The sequence below is a fragment of the Agelaius phoeniceus genome, chromosome 4, assembly GCF_051311805.1.
Source record: "Agelaius phoeniceus isolate bAgePho1 chromosome 4, bAgePho1.hap1, whole genome shotgun sequence".
Classification (NCBI taxonomy): domain Eukaryota; kingdom Metazoa; phylum Chordata; class Aves; order Passeriformes; family Icteridae; genus Agelaius; species Agelaius phoeniceus.
Genome location: NC_135268.1, coordinates 13,064,218 through 13,086,949, shown reverse-complemented (window position 1 = coordinate 13,086,949; position 22,732 = coordinate 13,064,218). Strand labels below are relative to the sequence as shown.

General features: G+C 40.3%; 1 protein-coding gene across 3 annotated transcripts; it reads right to left on the bottom strand.

Annotated features, from left to right (window-relative positions):
* Nucleotides 1-295: 295 nt before the first annotated feature.
* On the bottom strand, nt 296-22,723 carry LARP7 (La ribonucleoprotein 7, transcriptional regulator). Of its 3 annotated transcripts, none has more exons than XM_054633489.2 (13): nt 22,507-22,723; nt 18,880-19,088; nt 17,832-17,932; nt 17,640-17,723; nt 14,839-15,003; nt 14,260-14,368; nt 13,423-13,797; nt 12,768-12,897; nt 10,208-10,356; nt 9,259-9,377; nt 6,812-6,971; nt 4,752-4,843; nt 296-774 (listed from the first exon to the last, which is right to left on the bottom strand). In XM_054633489.2, the coding sequence occupies exons 2-13, from the start codon at nt 19,085-19,087 to the stop codon at nt 694-696; spliced, it is 1,773 nt and encodes a 590-aa protein (XP_054489464.2). In that variant the 5' UTR covers nt 19,088; nt 22,507-22,723; the 3' UTR covers nt 296-693. The 3 variants fall into 3 exon arrangements, with proteins under 3 accessions (XP_054489464.2, XP_054489466.2, XP_077032983.1); XM_054633491.2 differs by having other exon boundaries at nt 13,423-13,794; XM_077176868.1 differs by lacking the exon at nt 22,507-22,723 and adding an exon at nt 22,171-22,327.
* Between the last annotated feature and the right edge of the window lie 9 nt (nt 22,724-22,732).

Below are 22,732 nucleotides of genomic sequence, written 5' to 3'. Positions count from 1 at the left end.
CAAGATGGAGATGTACCAAACACACTCTTATTTCTTCTTCTGAAGATTCCTCTAAAAAATAAAAAAGTCTAAATTCAGTTTAGTGTGTATTTATGTAAGTAAATTTCCTTCCAAACTCCTCAATGGCAGATTTCCTGCCAGCCCTACCCACTTGAAAATAACAGAAGATTATTTTCCTCTATTTTCAAACAGCTCGATGGACTAAAAAGAGGCCTAGAGAGCTTTATGTAGCATTTACCACTTTTATTATTTATAGTCTCATAAAAAGCAAATGGAAGAATTAGAGATACACAACTGAAATTCTCAAGCATTTTATTTTATAACCTAGTGTATAAAACATACAAAAAAACCAAAACAAAACAAAAACAAAGCAAAACAAAAAAACAAAAACAAAAAAAAAAAAACCAAAAAAAAAAAAAAAAAGAGAGAGAAAATCCCAACAAAGTGGAAGAGAACTAAAGGAAGATCTCATAATACACATGTTCCAAAAAGCTTTACCTAAGGGCTCAGAAGCAGTAGACACTCAGCCTAGTAAAAATGGGGTTCAGAACCAATCTTCACACTTGCAGTCTGCAGAGTTCTGGCTCCAAGGGCCCGGGCTGGGTTGCTGGAAGCAGCAGTGGTTGTGGGGGCTGGTGTTGGATGTTTTGTCTGGAACAGCTACAGTTCACTTCCAAGTCCACATCAGCCCTGTTAGTTGTCATCAGTGAAGCGAATGTGTTTGCTTGTCTGTTGGGTCTTCTCCAGCCGCATCCTTTCAGCTTTGGCAATCAACTGCAAGCAGCAAAAATGACGTGGAAAATCAGAGGAAAACCATATTGCTAGGATTTGACCTTATAATCATAATATATTCTATTCCTCCTTCCTCCCAACATGGTTGAAGATATCGAAATGGCAATTTCAAAATCCTGAAATACAGCCTCATGCAGCAAGTTAAAAATTCTATCCTTTTATTAGATTCATTTGGCTCCTGATGTAGGAAAAACAAGGTCAAATCACAAAAAAGCCCAAAAAGAGTGCTTTATGAATATTGTGGAATTTTAAACAGGAAAACCCCCCAAATATATATCCCCAGCACACCACAGAAACTCCACATGAATGCACTGAAGAAAAACCACTGAAGCACAGAAACCACAAGAAACACACACAAAATAAAAACCCTCATAAATCCCATACATGAACAATTACACAAACATATTGAAAACACACACAAAACTCACATGTCATAAAAAATCCTAAACCCAGGCAAAAAACATTGACACTGAAACCACAAACTTCGATAAGAACACACACAGCACCACAAAACCCTAAAACCCACACAAGAACATGAAGAAACCACAAACTCCCCTAACACCACAAAAACACACACACAAACCACAAAACCCACAAATCAACACAAGAAAATACACAAAAAAACTCGTGGAGAAACACCACAAACCAACACCACAATCTGAGGGCACATAAAAACCCACAGAATCCAACACAGGAACACTCAAAGGCACATACAGAACACACAACTCCTCCCTAAAAAAAAAAACCCCACCAGGCTCCCTCAAAATAACAGAAAAAACCCAAACCCACTAAGAAACACCAAAATCAACCTCTGAAAATATGTAATCTGCCAAAAAAAGTACCCAAAAGGAAAAAAATTACCAAAACTCTTCCAAGCTTCTCAAAACAACTCCAAAGCTCTAGTACATGAAGAGAACTCTAAGTACATATAAAATCACCAAATCCCACAAAAACAACAGGCAGAGGCATGTACAAAACTCACAAAACCCATCACAATATTCACAAAACCACACACACAGGAACCACAAACCAACACAAGAAATCACATGAAAATGCGCTCACAGAGAACACAGAAATACCACCATTTTTTTTTTAAAAACCCCACAAAAAAAAATCCAACCAACCAACCAAAAAAAAAAAGAAAAACTCACCATCCCCTCAATAAACCAAAACCAAACCAAATCAAAACAACAACAAAAGCCCAGAGCAACTTCTCTGCTGGGGGTTACTCAACCATACTAGCTGGAGTTATGTGGTCACTTGCACCCAGGCAATCCAGTGTGCCAGATTTGTTCACATACAAATCAAATTATTTATTACTTCTGCATATGGCTGAGTCCTGCACACAGCATGGAGGTGCACCTTGTGCTGCTGCACTCCCTGTGGCAGGCAAGATTTGAGGCTTTCCAAAGCAGTTTCCAGCAATAAAACTGACCTCAAGATGGCTAACTTTTATTCTCTGGTGCCTAAAAAAAAAAACAGTTTAAAACAGTTCAGCCCTAAGAGGAAGCAGAGTACAGTGGTTTAATCTTTCAGCATATAGGATGGAGAGTGCCAAACATGGGACGGGAAGCTCTAAGATATGAGCTGCCCAGTTCATATTGCTGAGTGTTTCTATTTGAGAATTTGCATGAGGATTTTCATTTCTAGCTCATCATTCCAGTAGCAGCACCTCCATGTAAGCACAGGGCTACTCCTGAATGCAAAGAGGGATCCAGCCATTCCACAGACACCAGGGAAAGGTTTCACTTCCACTGGCACAGTTCCTGTAATAAACCAGATGTCCAAAAGAGATAGGATATCCCAAGGCCCCTCAGAAAAGGCCTGGCCATCCTTTGGCATGAAAAAGGTGTCCCTGTCTTCCCACCAGGCCTGGTAGATTGTCATAAATTTTTTTGATTGATTCAGGAATTGAAATCTCTACCACTTGCTTTGGTTTTGGGCACTGTACCAGCTGTGTGCTGTAGTGATCCTTAACCATTATCCTGAGGAAAGCAAAATGGGCCTGGATGTTTTAGAAAAAATGGAAAAGAGGAATCTCAGACTGCCTCAACTGTCCATGCATTTCAACACTGATTCAAAGAAAATATAAGATGCCTTAATTCCAATCATAATGCAGCTAACAGGCAAAAAGTTCCACTTCAAAATGGTGTAAGGGATTTCAAATGTGATCAACAGAATAGAAAGGCACACTAATGGCACATTTTACTGAGTATGTTAAATTATGAATTATTATACTGCTTCTTTCTACCTTTGAGACCTTCATAAGAAATCATCTTGGAAGTACTAAGGAGAAATTTTCAAATGGGAAAATATTAATGAACAGAAAAATATATTTATATTATCAGTCTGTATTTCAGGAATACAGCCTGTAAAAAAGTGACGAAGGGGTTAAAACTTACTGACTGCAGCGAGGCATTCTTGTCTTGATGTTTTGCTTAACAGCTTTAGCATTTAAATAGAATTCCCTGGCTTTGAAGTTCACACCTCCCTGTGTGGCAAGGTGATGGGCAGGGGGAAGGAGCAGGAGTTTGCATCCTTGTGCTGCCAATTGTTAGGCAGAACCGAGACAGTTTGTATTTGCAAGCCTAGATGAGGTACATTACTGCCCAATTTACACCAGCTTGGTCAACAAATACCAATCTTCAAAAGATGAAGAAGAGAAACTTGATAGCAAGGGCTCCTACAGTCAAAATTAAAGTCAAAGGTCTCACTGGCACCTTTGGTTTAAAAAAGTAAAAGTACATTAAAAAAATCCTGGAAGCAATCAGAAAAATGTTCTAAAGCTGTGGTTTTCAAATTCCAAATTCCCTTTCTGCTTATATTAAAGAAAACTGGCTCGAATCAATGCCATTTGCAGGCTTTCATGAAAATTAAATTAGACATTCGGGCAAATTCTTTATGCACATCTTTGTTTAAAAAAACCCAACTCATTTGTCTGCAGGATCTCTGAAAGAACATTCACACAAACAGGATAAGATATGCAAAATATCCCTTGTACAAGATAAGGTTTTGACCTGTATGACTGCTGGTCCTTTAGGTCAATTAAATATTTATTTTCCATTTTATGTGGGACAGGATTTTTTCCCTAACGTCCAGGAAACAAAGAGTCTCCAAAGTCAACAACAAATAATTAAGGTCAGATGATTCTGAAGTTTTGCAAGCCACAGCAAAAAAAATTCAAGCTAAAGCCAACTCAGAAACCTTATCTGGATTGTGTGTGAAGCAAACCTGGCAATAAAACGTCTGTGAAATACTCTCTGGCTCCTCTCTGTCAAGTCAGGGATCTGCCCGGCTTAGTCAAAGAGCCCTTCATGCTGGAAGGAGCTGCTGGGGCTGCAGCAGAGGCTGCAAGTTCATTGCAACACTCGCTCAAGGCTGCAGCCCACAGGCACAGCCAGGAGAAGGCTGCAGTGTCCCACTTTGGAACTGGAAGCTGCACAGCCATGGATGCTGGCAGCAGCAGTCAGCTTTGGCTGGGGTAGAGTAGGGGCTCCTGACCACTCTGGGAACACACAGGATTCACCACAGCAAAATAAAACTATCTTAATGGTGAGGGAAATGAGATTTGTTCTCAAGAAAATTATTTTCTGGATCATACTGGAGATTTAAGAGTTTAAGACTTGATTTCACTAGAGCACATCAAGACTACTTAACTTATTAATGAGCTCATCCAGACCGGGTTTCAAAACAAATCCAGCTTACAAATGAAGTTCAGGCCTTTAGTCATGGACTTAACTTTCTCCAGTTGTCCCTGCAATGACAAGCCTTGCACTTGTCAGCTGCAGCAGGACAGCCACACTCTGTATTTTGTGGCTGTAAAACCCTGCTGCCAGGTCAGTAGGAAGTGATTTATCAGAATTAAATACACAGAGTGTCAAACCACGTGGAGCAATGCAGAAGCAGGGTCATGTTTTCAGCCCTGGCTGCCGAGGGAACAGCTGAGATTTGCAGGTTACCTTCTCTGTACCCCGCTTCTTTTCTCGAGGCTGGTTCAGCTTAGCTTGTCTGTCCACCAAAATCTTCTGCCAGTAACGCTGCTCATGGTCACCTTGGGGGAAAATGGACATGGAGCAATGTCAATAAACACAGCCACCAGAACTGCATCCACTTCTCACACTCATTAAAACATCTGTTAGGAAAACCCAACAAGTATTTCCCCAGTAGTCTTAAATTTCCTATCCACAGAAGCCACACAGAATTTCTCTCTACCTGTCATCAGTTTTAGCTGAAGTTTCACCACAGCACACATAGGCCCCTTTGATTTACTGATGCACTCAACCTCTGACACATTTTAAACAGCTACCAAACAGGAGACAAAAGAAAGTAATTACTGTAAGAACAATTGAGACTATTTTGTTTCATCAAAACCATTGCCTGGGGAATTCATGAGCGGTCAGGAATATTTGAACATGGGCAGCAACACAAAAGCAAAAAATTCTGCAGTTCTTCTCAGCAGCAACTTTGCAGGGAAGCAGCAGTTTGCCACTGTTCTTTCTGGTTTGTAATGTAATTATCACAATGGGAATTTTGTGATATCATTTTGCACGGTCTCAGGGTTCATCTTCAGCCACAGGGAAGTTTCTGAATGATCTCAGAAGAGATTCCTGCAGAAGTTAAGATCTCAATGTGATCACAGATGCTTGCCATCTTGCCAGATGCCAAGCTGAAGATACTTAAAGTCAAATCCTGAAGAGTAAAATACTACTGGGAAATCTTTAGTCCCTGCTGTAGAGAGCATTAAAGATTCTTTCCTTTTCATCTCTCACCTTCTGCCACCAAGTAAAACAAAAATCCTAACTGTGAGTCCTTTGTGCATTCCTGGAAAGCTTTCCCATTCTCATTTCAATGAGCCAGTTAGAAAAAAAAAATAAATCTTAAGACCATGAATGGAATGCTCCTACAATGTAGTACTTACTCCTAATCTCCTACTACACTCTGATGTAAGGACTCGAAACCAGAGACAAACAGACACAGAGCACACAGCTGTAGAACACAAAATTTGAGGTTATTTCTGGATCTCTGAAACACAGAGCACACGGAAGACAAATCTATCTCTAAATGACATTAGCAGCACTCACTGAGTCTCAAACTTCAATTAACTTTGATATCATCATGAAGGTTAATGCTTCCATCAAAGCCCCTCCTCCTGCAATCCTTTACTGGCATATACATCCCTGCACCCAGCAGACTGGGTCCTAAACCAGGATTTAGGCAAGTGTGGGGTAAAATATTTAAATACAGATGAGGCAGTCTCATATTGACTGTTTAACCCGTTTTGTTTTTTTTTTTTTTTTTTTCCATATTACAGTTTTTGGTGCATCTTTTAAAGACAAAAGTTTAATGAATACAGCAAGTTTGACAGGCTTCCTCTTTATTTCTATCCCTCAATCCCACAAAAAGGGTTCTCCACACTTGGCAAACTAATCCAGTCTAATACAAGATACAAATTTAGAACAGCACAGTCATTTCAGAAAGAAAAACCACACATTAAAATGAAGTTGAAAAGTAGAGCCCTTCTTATTCTGGCCTAAATTATTCAACTTCCTGAAAATTAAGATCAATTAGTGGGTAAGTGCTAAAACCCACTTTAAGTGTATCTGTGCTGTTAGATCCTTGCCATGTCATTTCACACATATGCTCAGTATTTTCAACCAAGTCTTCCTTTAAAATTCTTTTGCATTATCAGAATGTTCTATTCATAAAGCTGCAATGTGAATTAGGCTCTATAGCCCTTTGCCACTGAAAGTGAAGCAAATCCACCTAAAAAGAGCAAAATTAAGTCTGTAATAGCAAGCAAAAATCATCATTTTGCTCTGAATAGTGGCATAAAATCCCTTCTTGTTTTATCAATTTCAGAGTATTTGCAAAACAAGAAGACTCCCAGAAAATAAAACTACTAAACATGCAATCTTTTTCTCCTGAGACATCTAAATATATCCATAAATTCATCAGGAATGATCCCTTTCACAGTAATTAAGGCTTCTTCCATACTTTCATGAAAAAAAAGAAGCCTTACCAGTGAGAACTTCGAATTTCCAGTTGTTTTTGATCTGTATTTCTTTGTGTGATTTCATGACAGTCTGTGCATCCTCAGGAGTCTTGAAACGGACGTGGCATTCGGTGTCCCCCTCCAGCATGTCAACATAAGCCACCTCAGCCAGCACTGCCAGAGCATCCTGTCAGAGCACGACACAACACACACCATAAATCAGCCTTCAAAAAGAGAACTTAAAAAGAGAGACTTTTGACCATTCCATTTGGAGGTCGTTAACATTTTCAAGAAGGTCATGAAGTAGGAGGCAGTAACTGAACTTTGTCATTTAATCGATCAATCCCTTGTCAAAAGAGTTTTGAATTAACATTTTTTCCTAAGAAGGTTATAACTGAATTCTGATTTATGAGCCTGCAACATCTTCCCATCTATCTCTCATCCTGCCCTCCCATTAACAATTTAAAGCAGCAATTCCTGGAAACCTTATGGTATCATTTTACTAATGGAGCATCACCCATTTATTCCAATGCTGTATTGGATTTTTTTCAAAAGTAAAAACTGTGCACTGGAACATCGATAGATCTCAGTCTAACAGAAAAATATCAGACTTGATTCTACACATTAAATGCACAAAAGAAAGCTCATGCATGGCAGATGATTTGAGAAAGCTGCAGTAGTAAAACAACTCTATCTTTATGAAGTGACCTCTGCCTGAAAATTTTCACTGACAGCAGAAGGGAGAAGAGTCACAAATGCTCTTGCAGATGAAGTACTTCACTTGTAATTCCTGCTGTTAGGGAAATTAAGTAGGACCACACATTCCTAGTCAATTTTGTTCACAGCAGGCAGCTCAAGTAAGATGCTTCCATTCAGGAATCACACACTGCTTTTAACCCTCCACTACCAAGGGCAGCCTTAAAACAAAACAAAAATTAAGTGACAACGCTGTTAAGATCCTTTGATAGCCAACAAAAGCTACTTTTCAGCTTTATTCTGTTATCCCAAAGTCATCCTTTCATGGATAAAACAAACCAAACAGTTCCTTGGAGCTGGCAAAAGTGAGTAGCTCTGAGGAGCACCTTGAGGGCAAAACAGGGAAGCAGAGCAGTGTAAAATTAGAATATCAAAATAATATTTAAACTACACTGCAAAGACCTTCCCAAGTCGTGTGGCATGCATCACTGCTTCCATGCAACGAGAAATGCAGCTCAGTTCTGGAAGTCTGAGGGGAAAAAAATGCCTGAAGTGGGGCTTAGTGGCAGTTTGCTGCAGCTGAAGGCCCAGAAACAGCAAAGGCACTCTGGTTGCACTTTCCCATTGCCCACAGCCTATCAGGGTGTGACATAAACTTAAAACCCAGTGAGGAATATCCTGCAGTCCAAGAGGCCCTCAGAGGTTACAGGAACAACTTATGCCACATTCTCTCTGTGTCTCCAGCACTCAGCTGCCTTCAAACACACAGAGAAAAATCAAGCTGCGGAAGCTGAAACCCCAGCATCAGTGAGATGAGGGTTTCAGTGAGAGTCTCACATGTTGCTTAGGTTCATGCACGCACCAAGCCTCATACACTTACAAGCAGCTGGTGACTCGAAATGGCTTCCCTGGTTACAAATGTTTGATAAACAGTATCAAAAATGGAATTTTAAACCATTCCCTCACTGTTCTGAGTGGGCTGGGTATGTGTGTGCACCAACCTGAGTTCAAGTTGTTCAAATTCCTTGCAGTTGTTACTCATCCTAAAGTGCAATTTGGGAAAGAAAACGTCCTGTGTAACATTAATGGAAAATTCAGGATCTGGAAAAAACCTGTTATTTCCTTTGGAAAATTCTTAATATTTCCATTTCAAAAGGATGAAGCTTAGAAACTGGTATTTTCCTTAAAAAGAATTGATGTGTAACTTTTGATTTGTGTCATCACACAAAACTTGCATTAGGAAAAAAGTGACTGAATCAACAAGTTCCACTCCCATCATTCTCCCTGAAATGGAGTTTTTGTCATTGTAAAATTCTTTCTGAAATCAAGAAAATTGGTTTCTCATGCAGAGAGCATTTTCCTGCCCCCAGATTCCTGTTCATGATAAAAACACCATAAACTTTTCAAAGTCTCCTGTCAGGGTGACTGGCACAGTGACAAATGCAAAAAACTGAAGAAGTCTCCAGCTCCTTTTTTTTAACTGGAAAGCACCAGAGCATTGCTTATTCTCGTCAATATTTTCATGATAAACTTGACATTGCTCCAAGCACACTACAGGCTTGGTTTCCTTTGAAACATCCTCCCTTAACCTATTTTGCCACTGAAAAATCTGCCATTTACAGATACCAAGAAATTTTTACTCAGCTACCGACCAAACAGGCAAAAAAAAGACAAAAAAAATCAGTGAGTCTGGGTGAAATGGTATTCCATATTCAAAGATTTGGGGGGCAGGGTAAGAGGAAAGGCTAACAGCTACCCTGAGGTTACAAAGGCATTACCTTGATCTGCTTCCTGCCCGGCAGGGGCTCGCTGCTAATGATCTTCACAATTACTCCGCTGACAAACTGAGGCCCCATTGTGTTGGCCTTGGCGGGAGGGGCACAATCTTCACTGGTGGCTGAGGGTGGGGGAAAAGAGAAAAAAGTTTTCATATTTATTAGGTTTAAAAAATTAAGACATTATGAAAGCACAGAAGTAACAGTGTAAATAAGCATCAAATATTGTTACTGCAGTTTGAGGTTTATTAAAAGAAGGATCAAGATTGTCCAAAGGTTCAAGCCAATTTTAGTAAAAAAAAAAATCAGCTTCGAGAAAAAGTCTGAAACATTTTTAAAGTCCATAGGGTTCTTCCTACAAAGACATTTTACATTGTACCAATAGTAACCCCGCAGTTATAGAGTGATGATTAAAAACATGCAGAGGGCCATTGGAACATCAGTGTGGAGGTTAGTGAAGAGACACAAAGAGTATTCAGAGGAAATAAAATAAAGAAGAATTCTAAACCAGAAAAAAAGTAGAAATTGATCTACAAAGATATAATTTCGAGGCTCTTGCCCCTGGAGCTGATAAAGTCTTCTTCCAAGCTGTTTTTTTTAATACCTCTGGGACAGTTAAACCCAAGCTGGTCTGGCCCAAGATGCAGCACCAAGGCAGCTGATTATTCATTTACCTCTCTGAGGCCTAATCATGACAACTACCTAAATATATCTGTAAGCCTGGGAAGTGCTATATGCTGAAATCACTTTAGTATTTTCTTACATAACTCCTTAGTACCAAATCCAACAAAATATAGTGAGAGGGTAACTTTTACTATCTGACATTTTTAGAAAACAGCAGCATTTTACAAAACAAAACCTTCTGGCAGTGTTTCTGCAAGACTGGGGTCTTACACCACTTCTGTTTGCATACAGGAAACACTAAGGAAAAAAAGACAAAACCCAGGATTACTTTTGTCATTTTCAGATTTCTGCACACCAGACTCCGTCTCCATTTCTCCCACGGGCTCAGGTTTGATTTGAGACATGGTTTTCTTTAAGGAGGCCATACTGGCTTTCTGCAGAGCCAAATATTCCTGCTTCAAATCCATCCATTCGGTCCTAAAAGCAGGAACACAGGCACAGGATGTCAGTTGCAAACAAAAACTGATGTTTACAAACTACAGGTAATTGAACAGGTTACAAACAGCTTTAGGTGGACTTGGTGAACAGTGCAGACCATTCTGCCACCAGAGATGTCCCCTGCACTTCGGTCAAATTCAATTTTTTCCCTAACTCAATCTCCCATGGCTTTGCTTTAGAGAGTTCCAGCAACATCAACCTATCATTTCTACAGAGTGGCTTTCAAATTTGCTTTAAATATTCAGACAGCATTGAGAATAGTTTGGTGAACTGTGGTTTCCACTGGAACTACACAGAGCACAGGCACCAAATTCAGAGTTAATTCAGAGACAGTGAACCCTCAATTCAGTGAATTAGTTCAGTGAACCCACTCCTGTGTCACTACATTAAGAATCAGTCATTCATTTTCGAGAAAAAAATCATTGCTGGAAAATCAACAACTGGTTAAACCAAAAACCTACCGAGATAAGGACATTCCTCCCTATTCAAATGCATTTTGGTTCAAAAATCCTCCCCATGGAAGCAATTTATATATTTACATACATTTAACATGGAGATGTTTCTGCAAACAGCCAGAGCTTTGCTCCACAGCAACACAATGCCCGCAGTGGCACTGTGAGAACGACTCATTGTTACCCTAATCTGTGCTATCAAACAAGCTGATAGAGGATTTTTAAAGAGGAGGATATCTTCTGGTAATGGTTTTAGCTGTTAACACTGACAACTGTATACTTCAAAAAAGCATCCAGACTCGCCCAGGATCATACATTCTCAACGGAGCAAAGGCATTAAAATAACAAAAGAGCCACGTAATGATTCTTGGAGATAAAAAGGCAACACCATCCCATAGCAAGGTTTGGTATAAATACGAGCACTAGGAGGAACTTTGTTACTTGCCCAGCCAAAGGAGAGGAGATCATGGAGCCTGAGTCAGGCAAGTATTTGCAATGCTCATACTCTTTAAACATTTCACATTTTACCCTTTTGCTACAATTGAATAACCTTTAACCAAAACTCTTGTGTTTGTTGCAGTATGCTGAGAATGCCGACGGCAGAAGACACGCTGCGCTGACAACCTTTTTTTTTTTTTTTTTTGGTGGACCCCTTTTACTTTAACATGGAGGTGCTTTCTGTGATATAGCAAAAGTAAGTGCTTCCATGTTTTAGTAGAGGTGAATCCTGATCGCAATGCTGAAACTTCACCCTGGATTATATGTATATATTTTTTTTTTTTGGCCTGCACTTCGGTTGAAGATTTTTAGATCCTGAAGATTACTAGATCCGGGAAAAAATTTAGCTCTCAGCAGATCTTTTTCTAAGTGCTTAAAGTTCATTTGAAGCGATTTTTAATTTTGAAGGTCTCCCTTTGCTTTAACATGGAGGTACCTGCTGCCTATAAAAGTAAGTGCTTCCATGTTTCAGTGGCGGTGGATCCTAACGCTCGAAGGGTTCTCACAGGATATGTGCATAATTGTTTTTTGTTACCGCGGTTTTGATTTAATTTTATGTAGTTTTTTCCCTTGAAGGACCCCCACAACTTAAATGTGGATGTGCTTGCTTTGGTTCTCAACAGTAAGTGCTTCCATGTTTTAGTGGTGGTGAATCCTTTTAATCTCAACACCCTCTCTGGAAATGTATCAAATAATAAAAAAGTGTTTCTATATAAATCAAGATATTGCGGCACAAGGCGGCAAGGACCCCCTCAACTTTAACATGGAGGTACTTGCTGGATGCCCAAAAAGTAAGTGCTTCCATGTTTTAGTTGTGGTGACTCCTAAAAGCCCAACACTTGGATTAAAAGGTTGGCAGAACTCCACACGTCAAGCTATGAAAATTTAAACTCTTTATTCTTCTTGCTACAGGCTAATACTGTTGCTAATATGCAACTCTGTTGTATAAAAATTGGAATTGCACTTTAGCAATGGTGATGGACTGTCAGACATACCAAGACTTCAGGAACAAATAACTTTAAAGGTTTGAAATATGGTGCATTAAAGTTTTTAAGCAATAAAACTTCAATAAACATTACAAAACACGTGGCCTAAATTTCCTACAAGTGACTACAAACAGTGCATACTACAGAAAAGCGTAACCATTCAAACATTTCACAAACATTAAAAATGTGGTACCACAAGACAAATATTTCCAAAATCACCGAGGTATATATACTCAAACAGCAGTAAACTGTTTAAACACTGAAGAGGCCCAACATGAAACGAGATTAAAACCTGTGGGTTTATTTCATTGTTACAAGTAGGTATGACAAGTGCAAAAATTGGGGCATTTTGTTCTCATTTAGGAGGTGTCTTAATCAAGCCAGCCACCCATTTCCCTAGTTCTACCATTAAGGAAAAATTATTCAGAGAAAACGGGTAATTTTTTTCACCTACTTGGAGAGAACCCTGAGGGGAATGACTTCTTCCTCCATTTTGTGTCTCTCTTTGTGTTTTTTCTTGTGTTTCCTTTTGGATTTGGAAAGAGAGGTGTCTTTTTTGTCTTTGTCTTCTTCTGCAGAAACTTCTATATTAAATATTTGAACACGGATAGTTAAACATTTTCTTACAATAAAATCACATTCAATATCTACTGCTCCTTTCTATTAACTGCTTCTGGTCCATTTAATTGACTACCCAAGTTTACTTTACTTCTCACAATAAATCTCCTTTCACTGCAGCTTTTCTTATCTCATGCAACAAATGCTTTCTCTTTTGTATTTTAATTTATTTATCTAGATTCCCGTGCTGTCTCCATTTGCCCAGGCTGTCTGTTTAACCAATACTTTACAGTTCTATTGATATGAACTTCTTTGAACTATTTTGATTTCTGATTAGATTTTCCTACTTTAGTGTTGCAAGTTTTTCCTCATTCCCTCTGTAGCTCCTCTCCTTCGAGTGACTCCTAACAAGGTTTAATTTGAACTGCAGGGAACACTGATATGCCCAAGCTGATCTAATGCTTCCACTCTATCATTCAAAAAGGATATCTACAATTTCATTTCATTTTTGCATAGAAATTGTGATAATTAAAAGTGGCAAGAATTTTTACCATTGGAATCTTTTGGAACTTCTGTTGTTTCTTCTTTTATTGTTTCAACTTCATCTTTCTCAGCAGTTTTCTTGACTTTTGGAGCTGATGTCTCACCATCTCCTGAGGTGGTTCTTTTTCTCTTTCCTGGCCTGCTTTCCCAGGTTACCTCGGAGCTCTCTGTTCTGTCCCATTTCCTCTTTTCCTTTTTAGAGAGCTGCTTGGGGGGCTCAGTTCCCTCCATCTCAGAACACTCTGAGGGAGTTCTGTGCCTTTTAGACTTGGGTGCTGCCTCTGTTGTGTTGTTAGTGTTGGATTCCTTTGGCTCTGCAGCTGCCTGTGCATTGCTCTCTTTCTTGATTTTGGATTTCTTCTTTTTCTTCTTTTTCTTTTCTTCTGGATTAAAAACAAAACATTTAAAACTGCCCATGATTCAATACTAGATTAGACTTGTTTGATTTAATTTTTTGGCCTTCACCTAACAGTTGCTGGTTAAATAAAGAATTGGTGATAATCATGAGGAATATTAATGTGATTTTCAGTCTTAAAAAAAAGGAGGGTGTCTGAGGTCTGGGAAATTGTATTACAACACCAGAAATGAGGGAAAATGTTTTAGTGATGAAGTTGCAACATAAATCTGGGATACTGGTTTGTAAATTACAGTAGATTTTTCATACTTCAGCCCATGCTGGCCAAACACAGCAAGGTGAATTGTTTTTATGAAAAGCTTTTAAGACATGTGAAGTTAAACTGCAGTAACACAGCAGGTGAGAATTTTCTCTTCAGAAGCTGAGGCACAAAAGTGACCCAAGAAACTTAGTAACACTTCCTTGATCCCAATAACTTAGCACCACTTACCTACTACAGTGGTGTCACTTGAATTCAGTGTAGGAACTGGTTTATTCTTTACTGTTTTGGGGAAAATCCCAGGTTTCCGTGGTGCTTCTTCTGGTGGATTATTCAAAAACTAAAACAAGGAAATTGAGAACCACAAAATCATACTTTCTTTGAAGAGTCTGCATCCAAATTAAAGTTAAAACCAACAATCTTTATCACACTTCAATATATAAATACTTTCAAATCACATTTCCATACAGAAAATTAGGTATGACCACGCTTGCTCGATGAAATTTAAACATCATTTTTTTTGTTCACAGAGATCTCTTTCTGTAAAAGATGCCAAGAGCAGCCAACCAAATTACTTACAAAAAAAAAATTATATTTCCAAGTCTTCAGGTTATTAATAGAATTAAATCTTTAAAGAATTGTAGGTCTGGGAGCAGGAAAGAAAAGCTAACTCCTGTTAAGTGAAGCTTTTAAATGGTGATATTTTGGGAATTTCTCTAAGATTCAGTGGGTGACCTAGTAAAGAGCACAGGATTCATATCGCAATGTGTCACCAGGAACAATGGCAGCAGCAGAGGCAGCAGCACTCACCTCAATGGCTTTCTCTGCTTGTTCTTTAGTTTCAAATTCAACAAAAGCAAAGCCCTTTGGATCCCCAGTGCTCCTGTACCGGGGGATGCTGACGTAAACGACATTGCCACACTTCCCAAACACCCGCTCAATCCAGCTGTGATTGACGTTTTTGGGAAGCAGCTCCTAAAGGAGAAAAAAAAAATTCAAGTTTGATATCAAAACGTTGAGAGGCAAAGTATCCAGGTAGCAAAAAGTGACCTGAGAACAGATCTCTGATTATTCATACTCTACAGCAAATACATGATATATTTAATTTAGATGTTTCTCTTCTTCACATGACAGATACCAAGAGCTCACCCGCAGCTGGACTTTGCAACACAAAATCTCTTGGTAAATTTTAAACCTTGGAGGAAATACCAGACTGGCTTGTCCCAAACTACCCTCTGCAAAGCACAAGGTATTTTTTTTAATTGATGGTAATGCAGGTAGGTATCACAGAAAGAATTCCTGCAGGCCAGTAAAGAGTCACTACTAATAAAATTTTTACCAGTAGCCAGTATTTTCAAGTTTAATCCATCAAATGAGCAGAACCTTTTTCAGCAGTTTCTTGGATGACAAAATTGTCTGATTTTTATTTCTATAAAGTCCTTAATATAGCAACACGTTTTAGCAGCTTGCAGACACGGTGTCTGAGTTCAGCATTTCCCCTCCCCAGTCACACAGACATCGTGTCACACCAATTTCTCACTAGACCCAACTGAAATTCCCACTCTCAAATTCATTCCTAAACTACAACAGAGTTGGCACTATTTCATTTTTGTTCACAAGTTACTGCAATAAAATGTTCTCCTTGTAGGGAAACACTTATCACATTCAGATTTTCTTCCTTCATAAACTTTGCCAACCTCAGAAAAACATTTTATTACAGTTTGGCTTTAAATTGAAAAGCTAGTTCAAGTTTTTTCACGTTTTAATAGTATAATAGTGAAGTCTGTGGTAAAGCATATAAAAAAGCAATACCTGGGCTACTTCTACTTTCCCCATTTCCACATACCAGTTATTTACAAAACATTTGGCCACACACTTAAGCTTTTTATGGACAATGTCACTCAAAACTTAAAATATCTTATCAAAAATGATATAGACAAAGTATTTCAGAGTTCTAAGCAGTCCCTGTAATCATGTCAGGAAAATATTATGTCTGGCACATAGTATTTAAAAAAAACAAAAGCCAACCACCTTTTCCGGGCTTTTGGTAAGGAAGGAATCGTCAGAGCAGATCAGCTCCTCCTTATCTGGATGGGCTGGCATTCTGGCCATGATTATTGTGTATCTTTATCACAGAAAACTCAGTGCTCTCTGGAAAATACTAACTCAGCTGCTAACAGCTACAGGTACACAGCAAAAATTGTACCTGTCATAAAAAGCAAATAGAGACAAAAAGCAAACCACCACAGTGGCCTCAAATCTGGTAAATAAAATTGCCCAGGGTTTAAATAAGCAAAAGCTCAACCACCAGATTTCTTCCCAATCTACCACTCAGTTGGCTCCACAATGTAAGAGCTTTTAAACTCAGACCAGGCTGAAATACCAAGGTGAGATGCAGACTTATCCCATCAGCACAAGCTGATGTGATTTTCATTTAAGTTAAGCAGTCATGCCAGTATCAAGGTGTGCTATTAGGAGGATAGTTAAAATTTTTCAGGTATAGTCTGTCTTGAAAAGAATGGTGTTTGTGTGTGTACAAAAGCAGAGGCACTTACAGTAACAGATCTTATAAACAGATAATGCTGTTTAAAGTACCCTGATAAACTTGGGAATGCAGCTAGATCCTGTTTGATGAAGCTAATTTTGTTGTTATTAGAAAGCTTCAACTACATTAATGTAATTAGCAAATATTTCTTAATACCACTGGTGCTCCTCTAATGGCATTTAAAAAGCCCAGTGAACACAGCAATAGCTCAGTGCAATGAAATTGCACCTTTCCAGCCTGGGAAGCAGCATTGGCTTGGCATTTAAAACCATTTAAGCTGGCACCAAACAAAGCCCTTTCTTGCCACAGCCACTCTCAGCTCTTGCTCACCTGCCTGTGCTTAATCAATTTATTTCACCTGTGCTGGAGGTGAAATATGATTGGCTTTTTGCAAATATTAAAATGAATATTATTTGTGTTGGGTTAGAAAGTAATGCTATATTAATTCTCTTAAGTATTGTGCTAAATATAGTTCTAGGTTATAATAAAATATTAAAATAGAAACTATGCTATGTAGGATACTTTTTTTAAAGAAAGGACTTGCAGCGAGATAGCAGCCACAGGACACCGAAATCTTTCAGAGAAAAAGAATTTATGGCCCTTTTATCAGAAGTAACAAACTTCTTCCCACCTCGAAGGCACTGCTAGGATTTGGAGGAAGAAGCTGAGGATGACCAGACAGAATCCTGTGTTTGAATGGAATTTATGCATCATGTATGAAGTGTATGAATATGCAACAGGCTGTTGTTTTTAAGGGTTAATCCTTTGTTCAGGGGTGTCCTTTTTCGGGCTCCTGCTGCCCAGAAAAAGGTACCTGGATGTCTGTAACTCTTTGTCGCTATTGTCTCATATTGTCCTAATTCAAATTGTCCAAATTATTATTACTCTAATTGTATTACTATTTTTATAACCATTTTATTACTATTAAACTTTTAACATTTTAAAAACAAGTGATTGGCATTTTTCACATGCACAATGAGCAGCAGCCAAGGAAAATCCTGATGCACAAATACAGTTTCCATAGTTAGGAACAAAGGGACAGGGACACATACAAGGCCAGCCTTACCACATAGACTGTCCGACTGTCCACGTCCGTGGGGCACTCGCCCAGGGGCTGCCGTCTCCTGATCCTGGTTCCTTCCAAATCCAGCTGAAAGCAGGGAGAAAGAAGCATTTTCCATGAGATTATTGCTGACTTCAGCACCCCAGCAGAACTCTTACAGCACCAGCAAATACACAAGGGTGAGATGTTCAATACCTCTACAACAGATGAACTTTTAACTGCCCGAGCGATCAGCTTCCCATCAGTAGTCAATTTTTTCATCTTGTTGAAAGAAACAAGAAGTGATATGTCAACATCTAGGGGGAAAAAAAAGTGTAATTATGAAATCAGGTGATGTGTTCTACTCCACTTGTTTTCATGTGAAATTTAATTTTCTTCTGTGCTAACCATTATCAAAGGAATTTTGTTCATTCACCTCCCCACTGATAACCGCTGTCATTGAAAAGAAAGGAAGAAAATCTCCTTTTCTGATGTAGTTTTACAGCACAAAAAACAATTTGCATTGAAAATATGCCTCTCCTTCAAGTACTCATCGAGTATTTAACCCGGTGCTGCCAACACAGAGTCCCTGCTTGCACCTCAGTTTTAACCAGACATGCTGCTAAAACCTGGACAGAAAATTATGTAGCACTAGTCTTAATAAAAATTTAGACATGTCTAGTATCTCTAGAAATTGCGGAGTGATTTTTACTTCATTATTACTTCAGTAATTATTTAAGGGGGCCCTTAGAAAAGCTCAACTAACCACAAAAATTGTCTGAAGAGACTCACAGTAACACTAGAAGCAAATACACAAGTTCTTATCAAGCTTGTAGAGAGAAAATTAACCAAATACCTATGCTTAACAACATATTCGAGTGACATTTTGATTTCTGCAGCTATCTACCCTGCAAAACAAGTTCAGTACCTCTAAGGGCAAAATGACTCCTGTTTCATGGCTTGTTCTTAAAATTATATAAGAAAGGACAATGAAAATCAGATCTCCCAAACAGTCATTTCTACCCTGGCAGATGTCTTTATCCTAGGGTTGACAGGACAGGAGGAGAGCAAGAGCAAATAAAATTTTTTAAATCTAGTACAGGTTCTACCTCCTGAGCTGCCGATGCTGATTTCCAGCATGGAACTCCTGCCTTTCCCAGGAGAAGACACGCACCTCAAAATAAACTGTCACTGGTGCCAGCAATACAGGGAAGGACAAAGTGAAACTCAAGTGTTTACTGAAATATACTGAAAATAAACTTACACCCATCTCTGGACTTCTCTATTTGTTCTCGAAGAAATCTGTCTTTGTGGAGATTGACATCACCAAACCAGAAATCCACTTGCTTGGCTATATCTGCCAGCACCTGCTTAACTCTTGACCTCTTCTTCTTCTCTCTTTCTTTCTTCTGCTCAGTGCTTTCTTCTTCCATGGCTTTGTCTCTCTCTGTTTCAGTCTCCATTCCTGTCATTCTGTCAAATGAGACAGCAATATAATTTTAAAAACACAAAAGGGGTTATTTCAAGGAGTAAATGTTCTGGTTTCATCTTCTGCCCTGTCACCAGAAAACGAAATTACTTGCCAAAAAGAGTCTGCAATAACTAAAGCTGAAAAGCAGGTAATTTCCCTCCTCATAAACATGTTTTTCTAAGAATTGAAAAAAAGATACACAATTTTTTCTCCACTCCCCTTAACTCACAGTACAAACCACTAGAAAGATCACACACAAAACCCAGGAGCACTTCACACGTCAGAAACTAACCTTGTATTAGCCTTGATGATGGCAGATCTGGTAACAGTAAGGTTGGTTTTTACAAAACTGTCTTTATTATGTCAAAAATGCAAACCACTCTCTCCAGCAGCTACCAAAGCCCTGCCCAAGAGCAGTAAGTCAAGAAAGTGTCCCTAATGGCAAACCCGGGTCTGTCACAACTCCAGAACAGACCCCTGGAGAATAAACCCTACCTAGAACCAAGTGACTTGATATACAGATTCATCTCGAAAAATATAAAACCGTTCTAATGCACCGATTCATCTCTTTTGTTCATGTTTCAATTCGCTGTAGCTGAGACCTGCCAGTCACGGCTTCAGTACCTCATTTCACACCGGCAAAACAATGCAACACTGCCAGAAGCAGACAGCTTTTGGAAAATTAAATTACCACAAAAATTAAAGCCATTAATGTCGCAATCACCATATGAAAGGCTTCAGCAGCAGAGAGGGAAACGAGAGCACAGCCATCAGAGAGGAAGCCCACCTCGACAACAGGATGGCAAAATGGAAATGGCCCCCAAATTCTTGTGCAAATGAGGCTTCCTCAGCCGGAGATCAGCTTCTCCCCCGCTGGGAGCTGTCTACTCCAGATAGGGAAAGGTCAGCAGTCACCTTGGAAAGATAAGCCAGGTAAAACTGCTCATCAAGTTCAAGCTCCACTCAAGGCCTACAGCAGGGTTTATATATTAATAACCAGCAGGCAACACCTTTCATAACCAGCTGAGGGCTGCACTGAGGTGCTTCACAAATGTAAAATGTCATTGTGGGCTGTCTGTCCTGGCTGAACAGCATGAAGGGACCACACCAACACCTCAGTGTGGCCCAGGACAGCACAGCTTTGTTTTAAAAAGCATTTTGAGTCACTCAGCTCGGGGACTTCCTTCCCAGAACAGGGAAAAGCAGCTGCAAGCTACATTTCAGGCTTTCCTCTCACTTTGTCCTTTACAAACGAAGCTTTGAGGAAATTACTTTGCACTTCAAGCTCCTCCGGAGTCAGAGCAAATATCAATGATTAATAGGTACATAAAACCCCAGTAATTAATTCAGCAATGTCCATGTGCCCGGGTGTAAGGCAGTCTGTATTCCTCACATGCCAACTCTCACACTACCAGCACTACTCTGATAAACAAATTAAAATCAGAGCAAAGCAAAAGCAGGGTCAAAACCTCACACTGATAAAGCAAAGAATATTCTCCCCAGAAGAAATAAAATCGCAGTGCCTCTGTGTGCCAGAGTGAAACCAGAAAAGGAGGGACGATTAAACAGGAAGAAGGAACTTCAGGAAAGTGAAGATAACACATAATAAATAAACAACAAATAAATAACGCAGCTGCACACTCATCTATAGACTCGATAAAAACTAAAGATTTCAGTGCTAACCTACACACAACCCCAGTTTCTATTATTATCAACATCTGGAAAACAGAATAAAATTCAACTGCAATACAAGGCCTGGAGGAAACAGGGTGCAGATATAAAATATAGTTTATTCTTTTAAGTACGGATGCAAATGTTTGTTTGCTTGGGATATTTTAAAAATTAAAATGGGGCAAGAGGGGATGAGGGAGAAAAAAAGAGGAATTCAAAATGCTTTGTACACTATGAAAATGTTTTTTGTGGAGTCACGGGCAACCCTAGGTATGTACTGCAGAATAAATGCAAGTATTCAGCAAACCTGAAACTACTTAAAAAGACACATCCTGAAACATTTTACACCAATACAGATGTAGTATTACACCAATCAGACACAGGCAGAGCTGCAGGCTGAAGTTCCTGCCCTGCCCTGAAACGTCTCTCTCTGCAAAGTGAGGTAACAAAGGACAGGCATTAATACATGGGGGCCAGTACAAATTTCTTAACCTAAAACCAGAAAAACTTCTACTTTCCCCCTCCCATTTTACAGAATGAAACCAATGCATTATTTTAATCTGCAGTTTTAAGGCATTCCATGGATTTCATGAAACTGGTGTGCCGACAGGCAGTAAAGGCTTTGCTTCCACTTGACATTGATGAGTGTTAAACTGTTCCCACACTTAGAGAAATCTCTGTGTGCTGGTTGTACCCTTCCCTCTGCCACCTCAGGAGGGGCAAAGTGGATTTATTTCTGTTCAAGACTGGACGTGGGACTTAGTGCCGTGGTCTGGGTGACAAGGTGGGGATCGGTCAAAGGTTGCACTTAATCTCAGAGGTCGTTTCTGTAGTTATAATTAAAATATATGTCAGCACCAGACTCTGATTGGGTGGATTCACCTGTACGACACCAAAAGGACAGCCCAATTTCTTCACAATAGCTCACCCTCAAGAAACACAAGTGAATTTTAAGAACTTATTTCTGGTTCTTCCCTGTGGTGACAACCAGGTGATTAGGGAACTGAACAAGCAGCAGAGCTGCTGGAGGTAAACAGAAGGAATAAGTACATGGAAGCAGAGTGGAGGTGGTTACAAAAACCAAGCATTCTGCGGCCCAGCTAGCTGCTGCATTAGACCAAAACCACTGAAAATATATGGGAAAACTTCACCTTATTTACTCCTCAAGTAAGGGGCACGTCACAATGTGAAATAGATTTTTCTAGCTCTGACTTATGCTGAGAAGCCTGAGCACCATACACTTACCATAGACCAGGTACTGACCACTGCAGGTGCAACTACTGAAGGCATTTACAGATTTTACCGACACAATATTTAAAAAAACAAGCACAGACTAACTCCGAGGGGCCCAAAGCCCCCTCAGCACGAGTTCCTCATTTCACCAGGCGCCAAGACACCACGCACAAGAGTCACCTGCGCATCACTTGCGGGCAGAGCCACCTTAGCGCCCGGAGGTAGTGGCCAGCCCTCAGGAAGGCGCCCCACGGGTCGGGATCAGCAGGCACCGGGAGAGGAGGATGCCGGGGGGCGGGCACAGCACGGCTCAGGGTTCCATTGCGGTGACCTGAGGGGCCCGACACGCCCGCCCCGCCCCGGCCTTGAGGGGAGCGCGCGGGGGCGTGAGGGGGGTGGGGGGGAGCTCCGCGCGCGGGCGGGCGGCGGGAACGGGGCTGAGGGACCCACAGCGCCCCCTGTCTGCGCCGCCACCGCTGCACCCGGCCAACCCACAGCCCCTCCCCGGCCGCTGACCTGCTGCTGCTGCTGCTGCCGCCGCCACACCGGCTCGGCTCCGCCCGGCCCGTCCGCAGCTCCGGCTCTGCCTCCGTCCCCGCCGCTCCCGGCGCGAGACGCGCTGCCCGCTCCTCGGCTTTCCAAGGGAAAAAAAAATAATAATAAAAAAAAAAGCCCCGCGGCGGCGCCCGCGCGTGCGCGGCGGCGTCGGGGGCGCGCCGGGCTCTGGGCGCACGTGACTTCC

Coding starts and splice junctions, on each gene's coding strand:
- LARP7 (XM_077176868.1), bottom strand. Junction 17,933..18,879: donor AGAGAAGTCCAGAGATGGGT/GTAAGTTTATTT, acceptor TTTTCCCCCTAG/ATGTTGACATATCACTTCTT. Junction 13,798..14,259: donor AAGTGACACCACTGTAGTAG/GTAAGTGGTGCT, acceptor TTTTTAATCCAG/AAGAAAAGAAAAAGAAGAAA.